A 21,053-nucleotide genomic window follows, 5' to 3' on the forward strand; every position below is an offset into this window, starting at 1 on the left:
CAGCTTCCACTTAGAAATCTCATATGTTCTCACTGGATTTATTAAATTTAATGTGTTTTTTATTTAGGCTTCTATTTAAGTAATTTCTAATTTAAAAATAAATATTAGTTTAATCTGAACTATTTCAGTGTGACAAAAATAGCAAAAACAAATCTGCAAGGGGGCAAATACTTTTTTTTCCCCCACTACTGTTGTCTTTATATAGCATTTACTTTAAAACTCAAAGCTGTTTTCCAAATATGACAAAAATAATCACTTCAATACACATCTGGAAAATAAGCACACAATCTTTAAACAAGAACATACATACGGGAGAGCATGTAAACCTTCCACAAAGGGTTCCTATAAACAGAAGTTGTCCAACCAAAAATGCTTGTAGCTGATCAGCCTTAAAGAAATTTGTTAAACTATCCTGAATATTTTTCTCTTAAATCCAAATTAATTGAGAAGATGTTGAGTTGAGCTTAGGTTATCAGAAGACACTTTAGTCATTGGATTTGATCATTTATTATGCACACATCAGTCTTATGACAGCAATCAAGCAGATGGATCATCATCTACATCCATGTGAAATACCATGTTTCCTCCTTTTCATCTACCACACTGTCTTCATCCTTTCCTTGCATCTTTAGAGGCATCGTCCTCCTGTCCTCCTCCCCTCTACATGCTTGTTTATCAATTATTCCTTCCTTGGGGCCGGGGGGCTTCAGTCCCCTCTCTAACCCAACCTCTGTAAACACCTCTTCCAGCTCCGCCTTTGGATTAAGCAAATCATCTTTATCGTTTACAGGACTTAGCTCTTCAGTGATTTCATCCTCGCTTGCCTCTAAGGTCTCCTCTGCTTCTGCATGCTCTGAAAACTCTTCTTCCACATATCCTGAGGCACCCTCTTCAAACTCATTTAAATCTGATAATTCAGATTCACCCCAATTGTCCTCCACGACTCTCCTACTGTGGGTCAACTCCTCTGGTTCCATCCTTGCTCCATGGATGGTTTCACTTTCTTCAAGCCATCTGTTATTGTTTTCCTCATGATTTTTAAAGACTTCATCCTCCCAAAGATTTTGATTATCATTCATGTCTTGGTCATATAGTTCGTCTTCATCTTCTCTTCTGCTGACTGCAGATGGGCTTATTTGTTGGTGCCCATTCTCAGCCCGGTATGGCGGATCCGAGACCAGTAACGGCCTACTGATGGCAAAACCTTTGGAGCAAAAGACCTCAAGTGTCATTGTATTGTTTTAAGTTCACTTAAGATGGAAAGCATGCAACAAATTAATGACAGGTGTACATAGTATTGCATTTTTACTAGTAATTTATTAGATTTTAAATAATAGCTGATTGACTTAATGATCACCAGACCTCATATGTAGCGGACTGAGATTTGCTGTGATTTTTTTGAAGTGAGCTCAAATTTACAATCCTGTAAAAAGCCAAATTTGACTTTTACATATCTTGGTTGATGCTGATATTACATTTTAAAGTATTTATAGAGTGTGATGCAGGGGGAATGCAAGTAATAAGAGTTTAATTAAATAGTGGCTATAGTGTCCAATAAATCTGAACAGAAATGGACCCTTAAGGACCGACAGACCTTCTAATAATGCTCTCCGTTGTTTAGCCATCACACATGTTGATTCACAGCACTCGCATACAGAATCCTGACCAGTAAGTGCTCGCCATCTGTGAAAGCAAATGTTATAATTTACCTGGAAACAGTGGATGAATAGATGTGAAGTCCCCCACTCATTTTAAGCATACCTGTGGTCTTTGTAGGTGCAGGATTTTTGAGTGGGTCCTGGACCATCTGATGCGACTGATAACTTGCAATGGATGCTGACCTAAAAAAGAAGCGAAATTACACTCATCACTGGCATATTTAAAAAGATAAATCTGCACCACCATTATTTGCCATCTTCACCTTAGTGTCAGGGTCAGCTGTAAACTGGAAGGTCCTCAAGGAGAACCTCAGGGTCTTGTCTGTCCGAGATATGAACTGTGAGGCTCCAGGTTCATTCTTGCTGTCCCGCATACACCTGTGGATTCAAATGGAAAAATTATTTACTTCAAATAGACAAACACCTAAATTATCCATTTTCCTGAATACATACCCAAGGTTGTCTACTAAGGTGTATTTGAGAGAGGATTTGGAGCCACTAGAGGGTGCTGCATAGCAGCTGTTGATGTATAACTTTAATCCAGGAGGTAGGTGAGGTGCAGAGACTTGGATATTAACAGTTTGTCCCAGTAGATACACCTGAGACTTGGTTGGTGTTCTCCATGAATCTATGAGACATTCAGAAAGTAATGAAATATTCAGAATTTCCTGTTTAATAGAAGAAAAAAAAAAAACTTGACCCCTTTAATGCATAAATTATAAGCCAACATGATATCGAATCATTTTTAGGGTTGTTTTCATAAATGTATATTTTAAACCATTTTGCTGCAATCAGTCTTTGATTTGACAAATAATACAAATGCAAAGTGGACACACAATGCACTTTTTAATATATCTTGGTTACACAATTTTAGTCTAATAAATATGGATTCTTTCCACACAGTTACCGATGTTCAAGTATTTTTTAGAATATCGGCACAAAAATGTTGAAACCTTAAAATAAAGCCATTAATGCATTATGTACACTTTGATCAATTGGTGATTATTTGCTTATTTTTTACAACATAGAAATACTTCAGAATTTGAGCAGTTATAATTGTCCTTAGAGGTTAACTGAAAAATATTGTAAACGAAGTTAAACTATAGAAGGGCGAGAAAGACATTCCTGGGGTGAAAGTTTGGTGAACTTGCACTGGCTCTCCAGGAGGTGGCGGTGTTTGAAGTAACACGAGGTTTAATGATTCTCCTTTACCCACAAAAATCTATTAAATTGACTATTGGACATTCAAAATTATTTCACAAACTACTTTGTTGCCAAAATATTGCTACTATACAGGTGTACATCAACAAATTAGAATACCATCGAAAAGTTAACCAGTAGTTTCAGATCCAAGAAAGGGGGCATGTTTTGGTTGTCTGAGAGTTCGTAATAATCAAAGACTGTGGGATTCGCTTGGGTTACAATGTGGGTCACCAAAAGTACCCAAGGGTCCTTCATATAGAGTGAAAGGAACCAGGTGCATCCTCAGAACAAACCCAACAGACAGGATCTCATGTTAGCATCTCAGCTGCAGCCACTCAGACATGTGGGCATATTGGGGCCGATCATGCTGATGATTTTTCCTTCTATTGTTGCAGATCAAGTTAAGAGGCAAAATAGCAATAAAAGTGTGCAAACATTCATTTCTATTTTCTGGAAGTTTAGGTACATCCTGTACAGAAACTAAACCTAAAAATGGTAAAAGGACAAATATTCTGTTGAGAACAACGAGTCAAAATAAGATTATCAAGTTCTGTGTGGCTTGGAAGTGTCTGATTTAGAAATAATGACTTCATGGAGATGACAGATGTTTTGACTTAAAAGACCATGCAGGTTTCTGCAGTGAATATTACCTCAAAAAGAAGCAACCAATCAAGTGGCCTTGTCTTAAACCTGTTGAGCTTTACAACATCGATGCTGATGTGAAACTACTGAGACGAACTGATGATTCAAATGTTTTAGAGCCATTGGAGTTGATAAAGAGTGTAGGTGGACCTTATGCTGTGAAAACCAAAGTTGGCTGGGTCATAAATTGTCCCCTGCGCATTGGAGGCAACAGCATAAATAAAAACGACTGCACTGTGGTAACAGACAGATAGGATCTATGTTGAGCATCTTAAAGAAATGTCAAACCGTACAAACATGACTCTAGTGAAAGAGCTTTAGAGGAGCAGATTGAAATGTCCAGGGAACATCTATGTTTCATGGACATAGTTAGTAGCTCATCAAAACTTTATCATATTGATTTATCATCTAAAGAGAAAGTCCCAGCTTGCTAAATCACCCACGTGTTGCAGAGCAGCACCTCCAGAGCCTCAGAAGGAGATTTGATAAGGATGCTCACTACAAGGAGGAATACACCGCATGTCTAACCATGTTAGAACAAGGATATGCTTAGATTGTGCCTGCAGATGAATACCAGAAAGGTGATGGAAAGGTGTACATTTCTCATCAAGGCGTGCTTCATCCCATAAAAGGCAAATTGAAAGTTGTATCTGACTGTTGAACAACTTATAAAAAGGAGCATCATTGAACAGCCAGCTTCTACAGAGACCTGATCTTACAGGTCCCACGTTGGGGTTCTCATACCATTTAGAGAGGAGCCTGTTGCATTAATTGCTGACATTGTTTCATCACGTTTATGCCTACAGTGCGGCATTGAGTCATCAGTCATGGATGTTTGAGATTTGACAAACAATGGAATCGCCACTACAATATCAGTAAGTCAATTTAAAAAGTGAAATTCAGAATCATTACACATGGAATAATATATTTAAAGCTTTTATTTATGTTTATTTTGATGATTACGCCTAATGGGTAGTTAAATCCATCATCTATCTGTCTGTCAAATACAGAAATGTTTTGTTATGGCCTTAATCATGGTGAAGACTACTGATCAACATTTGCCCAGAAATCAGTCACTGACAAGATCCACAATAAGGATGAGCCACAAAGGACAATACCTGGCTGTTCATGCAATGTTTTGTCTGACCACACGAATAGAATATTTAATGGTTGAAAAATATTGAGAGGAAAATCTGTAAAGGCAACAGGGAAATAAGAAAATTCAAGAATGTCAACTTTTCAGTATTCTAATTTGCTGAGATGCACTCGGCTGTTAAGAGCTGCCCACAGTGAATGAATGAAAGGGTTAATAGGAAAACGGTTGTGAAAACTTTTACCATCCATTAAATTGATCTGGAACTCCTTGGGACGTCCCTTCAGTTTTTTGCGCAGAATAACAGTTTGCCATGTGGGCTGTACCGCCAGCTGGTAGACAGAATGGTCTCTGCAGGATAGGGAATATGGAAATCATTTGCACTTACAAACTGCATGCTATAAAATGAAGGGAGGCGAGTCTAACCTTTGATAATGACATTCAACGTTGACGTCGACTTGGTGCGCTCTGCTGGGGAACCTTTTTGGAGACGGCTCATAGTGGAGCACGTATTTGTAGACCAGATAACCGTGCGGTAGCTGTGCGTAAGGCGGTTAGATATTGCTCTTTAACACATAAAAGATGCCACACATGAATACAGTCTTACCTCCCGCACTCCATCGCACGCCGTCAGAGGATAGGTGAAAAGCAGGTCCCCCTGCGGCCTGAGAACCCCGTTACTTCTGCAGTTGGTGCCCAGCGTCAGCTCCTGCGCATCTGCGCCCAGACCATAGAAAGCTGGTTTGACCCGCACCACAAAGTCCGAGGTGGAGCAGGTGACAGAGACATCCGGGGCCGCTTGGACCCTGATCTCTGGCTGCACTGGAATCAGAGAGGAAGTCACTAGCGTGGAGGAATGAACCGACTTCCCCCACCTGAGTTGAGGTGTACTTCTGGAGATCCTTTGGATGGACCTTCTGTCCTCAGCATTAAAAGGTTTAACGACTTTAAACACTTTTCTCTGTTTGGTAAATAAAGATTTATATGGATCTGCTGTACAGCTGATAGAGCTAAGTGATAAAACACAAATAAATGAAATAATAAAAAGACGCCACTTTGTTTTCATCGCAACAGACCGCTTCGTTTCCGTCTTCCACCTTCGAGTCGCGCGTTAAAACGCTCCAGCCACGGCTGCAGGTAATTATGGGACAGATTAAACTTCCTGTTGCTGAAAAACGAAAAATGATGCTGATTCCTTTAAAAAAAAAAACGTAATTTCTTAACTATCCTTGCTTCAATCAGCATGCTTTTAAGTTAAACTATTATACTTTTTCTCCAACATTTACACCTTAGGAAGATTCATTGTTCCTCTCCTTAAGTATACATATATATATTTATAAATCTGAAAAGTGTGCTGTGCATTAAATTAAGCCGCCCTGGCTATATACTATGAGGTCATTTACTGTTTAGGTATGTCTTTACCAGCTTTGCACATAATAAGACTGACATTTTTGCACATTCAGATTTTATAGAGGTGGTGTAAACAGCGATTTTCAAGTCTTCTCGGTTAAATTCTCAGTTGGATTTGATTTAGGTCTGAAATAAGCAATTCCAACCCATCAATTTGCTCTTAAGCCCTTGAACTGTAGCTCTAGTTGTCTGTTGTCCTGCTGAAAGGGGAACTTTTACCCCAGTCCCAAATTTTTTGGAACCTCTAGCAGGTTTTTTTTTTTTCAAAGTTCATAGATTCATGGATTTTCTTCCTAGATTTATAGTTTGAGATAGCGTGTTTAGAGCATTGTGCAGTTTTCCTCCACTCGTGTGTGTTTTGCAAGTTGGCCAAACATCGAGTTTAGGTCTCCTCCGACCAGAGCACTTCCACAAGTTGGCTGTCTTACCTACATGGATTGTGGTAAAATCTTACAGTTTGAGCCATTACTCCATAAAGGCCAGACTGATACAGGGTCTGACTAGTAGCTGTCATGTCAAACAGATTCTCCCACCTGAGCTGTGGATCTCTGCAGCTCCTCCAGAGCTGCTTCTCTGATTAAGGCTTGTTCGGCCTGTCATTTAAGGTGGACAACCATGTCTTGGTAGGTTTTTCCATTTGGAGAAGATGATTACACAGTGCTCTCTTCATAGCTTTGTATATATATATATATATATTTATCTAAACCCCCCTTTAAACTTCTCCACATCTTCATCCCCAACCTGTCTGCTGTGTTCCTTGTTTTTCATGAAGCTGTTTGCTCACTATTGTTCTCCAAGAAATCTTTGAGTCCTTCACAGAAGAGCTGGATTAATACTGAGGATACATTACACACAAGTGGACTGTATTTACTAATTAGGTGACATGTCAGGACAATTGGTTTTTGATTTCATGCAGGGGTGTTAAGAGTACGGGGAGAATCACATTTACATGTCATTCTTTTCAGCGTTTTATTTCTAAACACAAAGTTTAAAATGTTCCTTCCAATTTCTAGTTATTCTTCACTTTGTGTTGGTCTACCACATAGCAGAAATAAAACACAGACGCTTGTGGTGGTAAAATGATGAAGGTCGAAAGGCAAGAAAACAAGGCACAGCAGTGTAGATGTGTTTTAGGGCCATTTCACATGAAGCAAAACGTTTTTCTTTATTATGTTTCAACAAATTTTATTTAATGATTTAGAATTTTACATTTAAACTTTATTTTGTACAATCAAATTATTGCTCTTGGTTGTCATATTTACAATTTATATATATGTACAACAGGATAGATCATATAATCTTCAGTTTGTACATGCACAGTGAGAAAATCACTGGGACATTTCAGTGCCATTTCCAAAACCTAAAAGGAGAAATACAATTTTAAATCCTTCCGATGACCTATTTGACCAATCACATTCCTGTAAAAGCAGCTTGTTTAACTCATAGCTTTATACCTTTAGGTAATTTCTGAGTTTTCAGCTGGAATTTAGGATCACCTGCTTACACAATAATCAGTATCCACTCTGTTCTTAATAACAAAAATGTGCTTTCATGAGTAAATAATAATCCCCCAGACAACTTGTTTAAATACATATTTAAATAAAGCCTTTTCTCTTCTTAGTGTGCAAGAACAAGACCACTTATACAGACGGTGACTTTGTTGACAAATCACACCAAGAGTCAATCGAAATTGACTTGTATTGAAAGGCTTTGCATCATCAGAAAGCTCTGACCAGATAAATAAAAAATCTCATTTCAAACTAAAATCTCACAGCAACTGCCTAAAGTACAGATTTTACTTCATTTGGTACAAAAAACTTTCTTTTCACCTTCAGTTCAAGTATATAAAACACGTATGTTCTTCAGAAACCCAAAAAAAGAGACAAAAATTCAAACTTCTTATAAAAGAGTGCTTACAAACCCCGAACAAGATCGGATAAACCACAAAGGTAACATGACCCTCCTGTCTGCATGAGTCAGTCACATCTTACAAACCAATAAATAAACATGTCATAAGATACAACAACACAAAATCAAATCTGTAACTAAGAATTGGTGAGGTAAAGCAGACGAAGGAGGAAATGGACAGACTGGGAAAGCTGGAGGATTTTGGCTTCAAACAGAATCAGCTTGTGGAACATCTCTGTAAACAATAAATCTTTGGAAAAACCTTAGTTTGACATATGGACAGATTTATGTGTCCTGTTTAACAGTAAATAAAGATAAATAAAAGGCTTGGCTGCCTGGTTGGCTCCATGGTAATGAAACATCAAGCTGATTAGGTTTTTTAAATCATACCAGTGTTTTGTTATAGCTGAACTCACACGCATCTGGTGGAAAAGGCAACAAACAAAATAATTTGGCCACTAGGGGGCACCATGAACTTCTGTGATTTACAGCATGAAGAAGGTTAATGCTGGTGCAAAGACAGCAGTGTTGGTCTTCTTCTATTAATCCTGACAAGTGTCCAAAACAGCTGCTACACGCTGCTTCCCAGTTCTGACGTTTCTGATTCCGAGTCCCTGTCAGGAGGCCAAAAAACAGCGAGTCAGACATGCGCATATGTGCAGACAAGTTAAAAGGACATGAAAAGATGTAACAATATGCATAAAGATTGTGCTGCTAAATCGATTGACATTACTCCTCACTTACAACAGATCCTGCAGTAGTTTGCGGTTGCCTTGCCTCCTTTCCTCATCGATTGGGTAGGTCTTGATCACCAAAAGTCCAATAATAATGAGGATGATGGGTACAGGAGAGACCAGGACCTTCAGGGTTGAACTGACAGCCTCAGGCTGGGAGCACTCGCCAGTCACATACCCAGCAAACCTGACAAAACATGCAGCAAGAAGGTGGAAAAGTTGAGCTACATGAAGGATTATGTAAGCACATGAAGACTGAAGCAGGGTTGGAGATCACGGTGCCTCGCAAAAGTATTCATACCCTTTGCATTTCTTCACATTTTAGCTTTTGTTACAACCGAAAACCTTTGCGTATTTTGAGGGTTTATATGTCAGGCCCACACAAAGTAGTGCATCACTGGGAAGGGGAAGAAAACTGATTCATGGTTTTCAAAAAGGACATGGATTCACCTCCCTTTAATCTGATACCCCTAAATAAAATCCAGTGTAAACAACACCCTAAAGAGAGTCCATTAGTGTGTAATTTCATCTCAGCAGCTGATCTGTGAAGGCCTCAGAGGTTCGTTAGGGAACATTAGTGAACAAAAAGCATCCTGTCCAAAGAACACAGCAGACAGGTCAGGGAGAAAGATGTAAGGATGTTTAAAGCAGGGTTAGGATATAAAACAGCTATTTGGTGGGATGAAACTAACAGTGCATGAAACACTGAACACATCAACACCACTGTGAAACATGGTGGTGGCAGCATCATGATGTGTGCATGTTCAACAGGGACAGGGAAGCTGGTCAGAGTTGATAGGAAGATGAATAGAGTCAAATAGAGGGCAATCCTGGGAGAAAACCTGACTGAGGGTGCAAAAGACTTGAGAATGAGCTGGAGCTTCACCTTCCAACAGGACGACAAACTTTAATGTACATCCAGACCTACAACCAATAGTTTATAACAAGTTCATATCATATTTATGTGCTAGAACAGCTCAGGGTTAAGTTTATGTTAAATGTTGCAAGGTTAAAAAATTGCTAATCACAGACTCTCTAGTCTCCACCCAGTCTGACGGATGTTGATAAATAATAATAAGTAGACTTACTTTAAACTGAGAGTGGAAATGCCCAGAGACAATCCAGACGCAAACTTGATGAAGAACACGTAAAAAGAATAGAAGAGAGCCTCATGACCGTGGATGTCTGGATTTTGAACTTTGAAGTCATCTACAGCATCTGGCAGCATTGACCTGAAAGGACAAACAACATTTAGCTCAAGATAAAACAAACAAAACCAGGAAAATTTGATGTGGATAAAAGTCACTCCTCACCAAGGTAGGAGGAACGCTGCTGCCACACTCACGCCTGCTGCCACTGAGACCAAGTAGGAAATGATCAGGTGGCTCTGGATGGAGACGATTAGGATCATGAAGGGTACTGCCCACTGTAGGAACAGAAATAAGTCAGAATATTGTCTTCAGGAGAGGATTTGATTTTGCACCACAGTCCAGATTAGTAACATACAGACCAAGATGCCGCAGTATGTCGCCGTCTTCTTCCCAAACCGAGTCAGGAACCACTGCCACCACGGGATGGTTAAAGTTCCTGATAGCTGGAAGAAATATGATGAATATTTGATGTTCCTTTCTGTTAAGAATCAATGTGCAATCAAGAAAGCAAGCGCTTTTAATCAAGAACTGCAAACCTACATTTGTAAGGATCCAATCACTGAGATGGAAAATCACAAATTTATAAAGCTTTTCTATAAATCGGATTTATATAGAATTAAGAGTCGGCCTTAATTTGGAATTTGCATCGTTTTTCGCACCACAGACATATGCATCACATTCCCAACACCTGTGTTTGACGTTGCTCCTGAATTTATTCGTTTCTTGTTACGAAGGTAGAAATAAAAACCTGGGTGGAGTCGAGTGTAAATTTACTGACAAATTAAAATAGTTTTGAATTTTAACGTGGTTCCTCACTACCGCCTTGAAATCCAAATGGCAAAATTCCCAAGTGGGTTCTTAACTGTTTGATTTCGATCAAGCAAAAACAGCCTTGATGAACATTCGGGTTCGGATCAGGACATTTCTCATTTAAGTTGTTTTTGTTTCTTTTTACTGTCTTCAGGAACATTAAGTTTGCTCTTGATCTGTGCAAAGAAAAAGACAAATGTTGCTGTAGCAGTGGACTGGAGTAGTCAAACAACTACAGAGAGGTAAAAATATACAGTACTGTTAAAAATCTTGTGGTTAGCGGACTGGAATAAGAGGGAAAAGTGGTCGACATTAGAAAGCCTTGGAAAACTGAAAAGATTTGGCTGCAAAAGATGAAGAAATGAGGGATGAATCCAGATTTTTGCACAGGACAGTATAGAAGGGAAATCGGATGGGTTGTTTTTGGAGTCAACTTGTGAAAACCCACTTTTTAAGCATCTGCTCCTCTGAAAAACATCACTGGAATAAGCTGTGACTTGCACATGAAGTGATACTATCTGTATCACTTCATGTGCAAATTTCTCTTAAGATGGCCACCTGTCGCCGACTAAATGCTGACGTTACATAACTATGTGGGAGACAACCTTCAGATCTGGTCAAGAATAACTACGTTGTATCTCTCAATGTGATATGAACAAGAGATCATCAGAACATCGAGATCCTGTCCTCAAGTTTTAGACATTTGAAGGCGTTTGGAAAATGTTACAAAGAAGATAAAAACTGCATTGCAATCTACCCACCGCTACCCATAAACATTAGCGCCGCTATCACCAGAACATAAAGTGTGTGCATCCAGGACAATAAAAAGTCCAACTAGCGAAAGTTATTAAACACGTGAAGCCAAGGTTTTCCTAAAGCTTAACGTTATCCTGATTTATATGTTTTAAAAGCATTTTTTATGTCCCATTTCCACCAAACTGAATGTTCAGGAACCACTAAGGCTCATTAACACAGAAAATGCAAGAATAAAAGTGACATTGCCAACAGCTAAGTGAGTTTCGCATCATCGTGAACTTAGAAGATACCACTGATCCGAAATCAATTTCTTTAAGTTTGAATGATTTTTTCTGTCCACAATGTAACCAATTATGTCAAGAGTAGTCAAAGTGAGGCTTTTAAAAACAACAAGAGGCTTTTAAGAACAAACCAACTGTCAAGCATGGTGGTGGTAGCATCTTGCTGTGGGACGGTTTTGCTGCCAGTGGTACTGACACATTGCACAAAGTGGATAAAATAAGAGCGATTACCGACTACAGAGTGCTATTTGCAAAAACCAGCCGCCACAGAGACAGTTTCTTCCCCCAGACTGTCTCTCTGATGAAAACAATGAACACCTTACAGCCTGAGTAGACAGCTACTCTGCCGAGAAACTAAATAAGCACATTTGGACTACCCACATCCTGCCTTTCCTTTTCTGTATGCAGAATAAAAATGTCTGTACATACTATTCCTTTTATCCTTCATTTTATTTCCTCTGAAGTTTATATATCTATACTTAATGTCTGTATGCTGTGAGCACTTGAAACCAAAGTCATATTCCTTGTTTTTGCACACAATCCTGGCCAATAAAGCTGATTCAGACACATTTAAGGTCAACAAACTAATTGTAGGAAAACCTTCCACTTTCCTCCCTTTTTTCCAAATATACCGTATGAAGAGGGCTTCACCCTCCAATCACAAGGAATAGTAGGCACAGCAGAAAGCTAGGAGTAGAAGATAGAGAGGAGCGCACAGCCAATGGTTGCACTGTGAAGGGTTGCCTAGTAACAGAAGCTCCTCTGTACACCATCTCTCCCTTTATCTCCTGCTAACGCACAGCAAACATGTGGGAGACCGGCCCCACGGTGTGTAATTGTGCAAAAATGTCTCCGAATGGTCCCAGAATAAGGTTTCAGACAGGAATGATGTCCTCTAAATGCCTAACCCTGATGAAGGACGTTACAGGACAGGTCCTTGAGTGGAAAAATTAGAAACACTCACCATGATGACCAGCAAGATATTCTGGAAGTCGTTCCTGTGGCCCAGAGCGTGGGTGATGAAAAGGGCAAAGTTTCCTTCCAGCAGCTGTAAAAGTCAAATTACATTATAAAACAGAGTAACAGAGGTAGATCATAAACCTAACACCAGGCTGCTTTTGTAGGAGTTTAAGCTGAACAGATATTACAAAAGGCTCAAATAAAGAAAGCACGAGTATTTATACCATGAAGGCCAGAGATGTGAAGAGGAAGCCGATGACCAGTTTAACGTAAGGTCCATGACTCGCAATCACCCACAGGCCTTGACGGAAGGTGAGTGGCGGAGCTGAGGTTTTCCGATCGCTTTCTAGAGAGCAACAGGAATGGAAGAACAGGGAAAAATAAACAGAAGTCCCTATGACTATGTTTATGAAAACTTTGAATCTGTGAACAACATGAAAACAAGAAGTTTAAGACACGCAGGTTCGTTTCCAACTTAACATTTTCAATTCAATCCAGAGGTGAGCCTGACTGTAGCAGAAGTCCTGACCTTGCAGTTTTAAACAAGTTTACTGTTTGCTGAGGTTGCAAGAGTAATTACATTGTGTATTACACTTGCAGCACTAAATGTTACACATGGATCTCTCCAATCAAGAGACTGTGTGTCAGCAAACTAAACTTGGAAATTCATCATTGAGGTTCAAGTCAAATTTACTTGAAAAAGCTTTAAAACAAGCAAGCTGATAAAACATAGAATGATCTAATGGTTTTGTACCTTTTTGCTCCTTCACACCAAAAAACAAGACCAGGGCACAAAAGATGTAGATGATGCAGATGACCCCTGAAGCGAGCAAGTATGCTTGTTTCTGAAGAAAAGGGAAACAAAGAGAGCATTCAGTTTGCTTGTGTATCACTCATGCACCGTTTAGGATATAATTTATAAAATGGATGTCATGACTTAATCAGCCCATTCCTTAGTCCTTATTTAACTGTTGCTGAGGGAGAAAAAAAAATGTTTAAAATAAAACCTACAGCCCTTTTTTTATGTCTTTTTGTGGTATACCTCTACCAGCTTTACAGATCTGGAGTCGGAAACTTTACTCATTCTTTGTAAAACAGCCATAGCTCAGTCATATTAGATGGACAACATCTCTGAGCATCACGTTTCGCTTCACATTCACAACCAGATTCAGCTCTAAAGGATTCCCACGGCATCATGCTGCCACCACCATGTGTTACAGTGCTGATAGTGTGTTGTGAGCTCATGGTTTTTTTTTTCCCTACACATAGTGTTTCACATGTAGGGGAAAAGTACATTTTTTTTATGTCATCTCATTAGAGAACCCGAGTCATTTTCCTTAGTGCCTACTGTCCAGGATATTTTAGGTGTTTTCCATCTCCAGAACATCTGTTTTAAATTATTTGGTGATTAAAAGGCCATCAAGTTGATGCTGAGGAGGTAATGCAATCATTCAAACCAGTTGTGCTGGAGCAGGGACACATCTAAAGCATGCAGGACTGTGGGCCCTGAGGCCCAGGGTTGGAGGCCACTACCCTACGTAGCTTGAGGCAAACCACTCTTCGAAAAAGCCAAGATCTTTGGAGTGGATGGAAAATAGTTGTCCTGCCAACAGATCCTCCTGCCTGAGATGTGGATCTCTGCAGCCCTTTCAGAATTACCACAATTCTCTGGACTGCTTCCATCTTCTCCTTAGTATGGGTGGATGACCATGTCTTCCTTGGACTGAATATATCGAGACTAAATAACACACAGGGTGGACTCTATTTACTGATAATGAGGTGACTTGTGAAGGAAAGGGATATCAGAGTGAAGGCGGCTGAATACAAACGCACAATAAGAAAAATGAACCAATTCAAGCCTTTTGTTTTCCTTTAACTCCACAATTCTGTTACTTTTTGTTGGTCAATCACACAAATTACCAATAAAATAAACTGTTTTTGGGTTGTCAGACAAAATGTGAAAAGTTCAAGGGGTAAGAATGCCTTTGCAAGGCATTAAATTCTGATCAAAATAACAGTAAAATAAGTTCAATAGCACGTTTTCATCTCGTCCAAGAGACTCGAGACACTTACCGTATCTTCCAGTGAAACTATGGTAGTGTTCATCGTGGTGTTTGTGCTGTTGGAGTCTTTGGGCTCAGTGGGACAGCTGGAGACCCCACCTACTATCTGTCCCTGGATCGCCGTGCCCAGCAATGTGCCCAGTACCTCCACCATCATACCTGACGGATCCCAAAGTTTGCAGGGTTTCAGCACATTTAGGCAAAACACAAGCGCTATATAATAATCATGCAGATTGTTCAACGTACGATAGGCGGTGGCGGAGTCCCGCTCCTTCTGGTCGCTGCTGATAAACATGGTGAGCGCTGAATACGGCACATGGAAGCACTGCGACCAGAAACAAAGGGTTAGATACAGTCATCGGTGTCATGGAGACGGGAAAAGGGAAGTCATTGGTGAGGTTCGAACTAACCGTCTGCATTGACTGGAAGAGGCAGTAAAACACCAGGTACCAGATGACTTTTCCTTCCTCAAATGAAGGCACATACCAGATCAGGAAGTAAGTCAGTACTGCAAATGGAGTTGAGAAAAGGATCCTGCATAGAAATGAGTGGGAAGGGTTGGTGTTGAGAAAACATCAATTAAAAAGGTTTTAACTTGTAATTACTTGCAGTACCGTCCAAACAATATCACAGCTTGTGCTTTTAAAGCATCAATAAACCAAGAAAACTCAGGAGTAAAATACGGTATCCATTCGTAAATGAATGTGCTTAATTAATTATCTCTTATGTTACTGTAACAAATCCGCTTAGTTTCATATTCGAGTCTGCCTTACAGTCACTGCTTTTCTCCTCTCTGCTTCGTGATTAATCCTCTTAATCCTGCATCGTTAGAGCTGGAGCGTGGAGAAAGGGCAGCATGAGGTGATGATCCATCCCACTTCAAGTTATAACACTGCTTCCCTCAGCGCTGTGAGCCCTCCAGCTGACCCCAGATCCCACCTCAGTCGGTCAGCCAGTTGTTACCTCAGCCGCTTGTTTTAAAACTGCTGAGCCAAGACTACAACGCCTTGGGAAAGTATAACCCGTAAAGGTTTTCTTTGCGAAATAGCCCAGATTAAAAGGGGAGCGTCCGTAAATGTCAGTTTTCAAGTGTTCCCACTCTTAGTTAGCTCTGGACTTTGACTGGGCCATTCTAACACATGAATACGCTTTAATCTGAACTATTTCATCATAGCTCTGGCTGCATTTGCCTACAAGCACATGAAATAAAATCTGTACTGTCTTCCTAAATGCACCAGGATGTTTCTTTATTGGATGTAAAGCCTGCAGACTTGTACTGTCATATGAAACTGCAACCCTTTCGTGAAATATAAGTCAAGCATCTCTTGATCTGCTCTTCAGTTTCGGTGAAAAACAAGACCTACTGACACCCCATCAAGAGGTTACTGACAGGATATAACATTAAACTGCACAAAAACGTCTAAAACTCTGATTATCTGTTATAAATCTAAACAGGATGAATCAGTCTCCTGAATATTTCGTGTATTTTTCGCACTTTTGTTGTTTTTTTTTTCGCAATAAGCTTCTATTTTTTTTTCAATTGTTTGTGCTTCTGTAAGCTTCCCTCCATGATCAGGATTCAAACCTACACCTGGCGCTCATTGTTTCCCCTTCTCTAATTGGTTGGATCAGATGGTGTGTTGAGGGTTCGTAGCAGAGGCCGGGAACTTCCCCTCCTCCTCAGCAGCCCACAACAGGAGGCTCTTACCCAGCCAGCAGCTTATTTTTATTTCTTGCTTTTTAAAAGAACTGAAAGCTGCCAAGCCTGATAAATCACAACTAGAAAGATCCTTTATAGCATCAGCTCTGTTCATCTGCAAGTTCAGATCACAGCCTCAGGAGATTATTTCCGAACCCTTGTAAGGGAGCGTCACGTGACTTACTCTAGAAACAAAATGTGAAGGTCATTTATTTTTATGAACCTCCTTCCGTATTAAGCTCAGCTGCGTAAATTTGGCTGCTGGGTCATTTGATGTTATAAAGATAAGCGTGGAAATTTTACAGCTTGCACTTCTGTTACTTCCGTTTCTTCTACTAAGGCTAATATGCAGGTTGTAATAAAGCAGACCTGCATACTTTTAGCAGGACGCGGTTCTGGATCCGGTCCCCACAAGTCTAACACACGTGCAGCAGAAATGTACTGTGATATCCAGCTATGAGTAAGTTTTTAGTCATCCCTCATTTCTTTGTGGTGTTTGTTTAAGCAGATAAGAGTGTATGGACTGAAAGGAGTCAGAACGCAGCTAAAGTCCAGAGAAAAACCTGAAAAACTACTCAAGACTTCTTTAAAAGATTTACAGACAGTCTGATTAGAAATAAGGTATTAAGACCTGTGAGGGGGGTGGATGTTCACAGAGCAGCTATCTGAAGATTTTTATTTTTATGGGGATTTGCAACTATTTTTAGTGAAAAAGAACATACACAGTTTAATTTTCTTTTTCCTCCTTATTCATATAGTCAGACTATTTTCTCCTTTCTTTCAGCCTGTACAATCTTGCTGCCATGGCTACTGATGACAGGGGCTTTTCTGTCAGCTTCAAGTTTCTCCATCGTCTCCAAAACCCTTGCAGCTCACCTCATCTTCTCACTACAGGGTTCCTTAACATTCATTCATGTCCAAATTCCAAAGTTTTCCAGACTCCAGTTTCTGGAGTTCCCTATCCTTATTTAACAATGATGTTTTAGTTATGGGACTCCAAAACCTTTAAATCAAGTTCCAGACTTTTCAAGACTCCATAAGAGCCCTTGTTGTAGTTGTTATCACGCTATATCATATTTTGTTTAACATATGCCAGACAGATACCTACCAGGGCATCATGCGGCCGATGCTAGTCCATCTACTCCGGCTCACCAGGAACCCCACGGTCGGGTCTGTGATGGCGTCCCAGGCCCGACCCACAAACAGAATGATGGAGGCATAGAAAGGATCCAGCTGCAAGGAAGAATGAGCAAAAGCAGACATTTAGTGACGTCGTAATGAGGTTATCCTTTGAGCTGCATGGCCTTTACTTCAGTTCCAACTGTGAACAGTGGAAAATATTAATTCAGCAACAAAGCTGACAGCAGGAGGCCGAGTTCATGCGCCTGACTGAATCCAGCAGGAGGGAGGCAGTTAAACTGAGCCAACACAAACTTTGGCCTCCAGCTAATTAGCATGTTGCTACTGAAAAGAAAATGAATTTGGCTGAGATTACTTCTTGTAAACCATGCTGTCTGCAAATATGGAAACAATATTTTATTATTATCTTGCAATTGTTTTCTATTGTGATTTTGTACAACTCCACCCCCCTTTTTTTTTCTAAAAAGAAGGAGGCATATTTTAATCACCTGAGCCACATCGAGCAGGTAGATCTGTAGGAAGAAGCCCAGGGTGCTGCCTGTTATCTGGTAGGGAGCTCCTCCGAAGGCATAACACAGTTTACTCCACACAGACAGTCCATTTTTCCTCTGTTTCTCCGTAAAACTCCTCTGTTCATTTGGCTGGAAGAGAAACGTCAGGGAGAGAGATTAATAACAGAGCCAAATAGACTTTGGATTAGTTTGTGCCTCTGACTATAAAAACTCCCTGGGGGATCTTTATAGTCCTCTGTGTCTGTTTCACACACCCTCAGTCGTCACTCTCTCTAACTGATCCAGATCTGAAAACCTGCCTGAATCAGGTTACTTCAGTTCATATGCGCTCAGGCTGCATCGCTGCACCAGCCGAGCTTAGCCATTGGCTCCTGAGATAGGATGTTGCAGGCGGTGTGACGATTTTCTGCAAAGCAGCCTGCATGCTGCATACTCCAATCACCTTCCGGACTCCAAATATGTTAAAGAGGGGAAATCCACAGCTGCTCTAAAACGATCAGACTAAAATTAATATCATCTCTTCTGATAAATCCCATAAAAACCATGTCAAGTTATAAATAAAACTATGGGCAGCCTGAGAGAGCTCTGTTTAAACCCGGATGGGATTGACAGCCTTACAAGGCAATAAACATAAATTAAAATTAACACCCGCTAAACTCTCGACCCTCATTGTCTGGTGTGTGTCACATAATGCTAAAATAGGCCATTTAAGTCCCCTTGACAGAGATTTCAGGAACCAGTTTTAACTTAAAAGCCCTTCCAAATATGAGATTCACAACGCAGAAGCCTTTGCTGACCTCACAAAAGGCAAATGAGTTCCCTGGTAGTTTTCTTGTGCCTCCCTGTCCTCTTTATTTGCATATTTGTAATCAAATTCCTCCTTCAGAGGTGCTGACTTATATTCCCTAAGGCTGCAGCTAAACGCTTGACGTAAAAAAGAAAATTGCAATGAGTTTTGTGCCTCCTGTGATGTCACCAGCTCAAAATCACACCATTACACCACTCATAGTCTTTTTTGAATATGTTGAATATTCTGGATTCATGTTCTGCAGATAACATCTGCTTGAGTCCCTCAGGACACGCAGGGCGCTTCCTATTTATTATTAGCACTTTAGAGGTCGCTTTAAATCAAATGGCTTACAGGTCGTGGCTGCAGGACCGATAACTACGGAACTGTTTGGAGATTTTCAGAAGTAGGTGTTGTTCCTTTAAAACTCGTATGGCTCAAATCAGCCCACCGGGGGAACAGGTGGAGGGGGGGGGGGGAAACCCGGGTGAAATTCAGATCCCGAGGGCAGAGAAGGACACGAGACGTGGGGCTGCGTGATGCCGACAGGAAATTAACGACCACGCCGTTACAAACGCTACTTTAAAAGAAGGCGCCCTTTTCCGCATCTGGGTGAAAGTTATGAAAAACCAGCCGCCTTTATTTCAGACATAAAAACATAATTAGACGGAAAAACCCACCTTGATTTCTGTCTTCATAGGCTTGACTGTCGCCGTCAGTAAAGTTGCGGTGTACTGCTCTGAGCCTTCTCCTCGGGCCATCTCAGTCCGATAAAATGATTAACTTTGGTCCAGTCTGATGAGAATATTTAGTATTGGGCTTAAAGGAAACGCATCCTCACAGCAGCAACATTTTCTATTCCTGTCTGACTCAACTCTCGTGCTCTAGCTGGCCAGCTCATTCATTCTACTACGCCACGTCACGATCGAATGTTCATTGTATGGCAACACGTTTTACCGCATAATCTGTCCACCATACTTCCATTTCGACTTGAGGAATTTGGTTGAGAACAGTGTAACTAAATGAAAGGCATGTTTCTTGGTTTTTAAAGACCTGATTGCTGCCAAGCTTGAGAAATTACAGTTAGAGAGAATCCTTTATAGCATCAACTCTGTTCAGCTCCAAATTCAAGTCACAGCCTTAAGAGATTGTTTCTGAACCAGATGTTCTTGTAACTGTGAGAGAGCTTCACATGTCTTACAGTAAAAATGTGAAGGAAAGTCTATATAATGTTTGCATGTTTTGTCCACAACTTGCAAGTAAAAAAAACAAATAAACATAAAGCCACTGAAGTTATATGGAATAAGTGCATAAAGTGCTGGGTGTGTTCATTAATATACATATTAACAAACTTCACTTAAATGCATCAGGGTTGCATTATGGGGTTGGACAGCTGCACCTAAAATTATTCAAACCCTTCATGACAAGTATCTTTAGTACTGCTATCATGACCATATACAGGGGTTGGACAATGAGACTGAAACACCTGTCATTTTAGTGTGGGAGGTTTCATGGCTAAATTGGACCAGTCTGGTAGCCAGTCTTCATTGATTGCACATTGCACCAGTAAGAGCAGAGTGTGAAGGTTCAATTAGCAGGGTAAGAGCACAGTTTTGCTCAAAATATTGAAATGCACACAACATTATGGGTGACATACCAGAGTTCAAAAGAGGACAAATTGTTGGTGCACGTCTTGCTGGCGCATCTGTGACCAAGACAGCAAGTCTTTGTGATGTATGAAGACCCACGGTATCCATGGTAATGTCAGCATACCACCAAGAAGGACGAACCACATCCAACAGGATTAACTGTGGACGCAAGAGGAAGCTGTCTGAAAGGGATGTTCGGGTGCTAACCCGGATTGTATCCAAAAAACATAAAACCACGGCAGCCCAAATCACGGCAGAATTAAATGTGCACCTCAACTCTCCTGTTTCCACCAGAACTGTCCGTCGGGAGCTCCACAGGGTCAATATACACGGCCGGGCTGCTATAGCCAAACCTTTGGTCACTCATGCCAATGCCAAACGTTGGTTTCAATGGTGCAAGGAGCACAAATCTTGGGCTGTGGACAATGTGAAACATGTATTGTTCTCTGATGAGTCCACCTTTACTGTTTTCCCCACATCCGAGAGAGTTACGGTGTGGAGAAGCCCCAATCATATCATGGCATTCCCTTGGCCCAATACTTGTGCTAGATGGGCGTGTCACTGCCAAGGACTACCGAACCATTCTTGAGGACCATG

General features: G+C 40.5%; 2 protein-coding genes across 2 annotated transcripts; both read right to left on the bottom strand.

Annotated features, from left to right (window-relative positions):
* Window positions 1-491: 491 nt before the first annotated feature.
* Window positions 492-5,723, bottom strand: si:ch211-67f13.7 (uncharacterized protein LOC565426 homolog). The gene is made up of 8 exons (XM_047345734.1): window positions 5,204-5,723; window positions 5,023-5,135; window positions 4,841-4,947; window positions 2,112-2,286; window positions 1,922-2,036; window positions 1,762-1,841; window positions 1,595-1,683; window positions 492-1,204 (listed from the first exon to the last, which is right to left on the bottom strand). Exons 1-8 carry the CDS (start codon window positions 5,660-5,662, stop codon window positions 558-560), a joined length of 1,785 nt encoding a protein of 594 aa, XP_047201690.1. The 5' UTR covers window positions 5,663-5,723; the 3' UTR covers window positions 492-557.
* Window positions 5,724-7,130: 1,407 nt separating this feature from the next.
* mfsd2aa (major facilitator superfamily domain containing 2aa) lies at window positions 7,131-19,892 on the bottom strand. The gene is made up of 14 exons (XM_047392972.1): window positions 19,488-19,892; window positions 17,997-18,149; window positions 17,477-17,601; window positions 15,080-15,203; window positions 14,916-14,994; window positions 14,680-14,828; window positions 13,361-13,451; window positions 12,831-12,952; window positions 12,611-12,694; window positions 10,159-10,242; window positions 9,962-10,074; window positions 9,737-9,880; window positions 8,659-8,835; window positions 7,131-8,528 (listed from the first exon to the last, which is right to left on the bottom strand). Exons 1-14 carry the CDS (start codon window positions 19,566-19,568, stop codon window positions 8,486-8,488), a joined length of 1,569 nt encoding a protein of 522 aa, XP_047248928.1. The 5' UTR covers window positions 19,569-19,892; the 3' UTR covers window positions 7,131-8,485.
* Between the last annotated feature and the right edge of the window lie 1,161 nt (window positions 19,893-21,053).

Source organism: Girardinichthys multiradiatus, chromosome 19 (genome assembly GCF_021462225.1).
Source record: "Girardinichthys multiradiatus isolate DD_20200921_A chromosome 19, DD_fGirMul_XY1, whole genome shotgun sequence".
Lineage (NCBI taxonomy): Eukaryota > Metazoa > Chordata > Actinopteri > Cyprinodontiformes > Goodeidae > Girardinichthys > Girardinichthys multiradiatus.

Bases quoted from the DNA above. Each gene is read 5' to 3' on its own strand.
- si:ch211-67f13.7 (XM_047345734.1), bottom strand. From the start codon at position 5,662: ATGAAAACAAAGTGGCGTCTTTTTATTATTTCATTTATTTGTGTTTTA. The intron at 4,948-5,022 runs GTTAGACTCGCC...CCTATCCTGCAG, and splicing joins GTTGAATGTCATTATCAAAG to AGACCATTCTGTCTACCAGC. The intron at 1,205-1,594 runs GTCTGTCGGTCC...TTTGCTCCAAAG, and splicing joins ACGGAGAGCATTATTAGAAG to GTTTTGCCATCAGTAGGCCG.
- mfsd2aa (XM_047392972.1), bottom strand. From the start codon at position 19,568: ATGGCCCGAGGAGAAGGCTCAGAGCAGTACACCGCAACTTTACTGACG. The intron at 18,150-19,487 runs GTGGGTTTTTCC...TTTCTCTTCCAG, and splicing joins CTATGAAGACAGAAATCAAG to CCAAATGAACAGAGGAGTTT. The intron at 10,243-12,610 runs GTGAGTGTTTCT...TATTTCTTCCAG, and splicing joins ATATCTTGCTGGTCATCATG to CTATCAGGAACTTTAACCAT.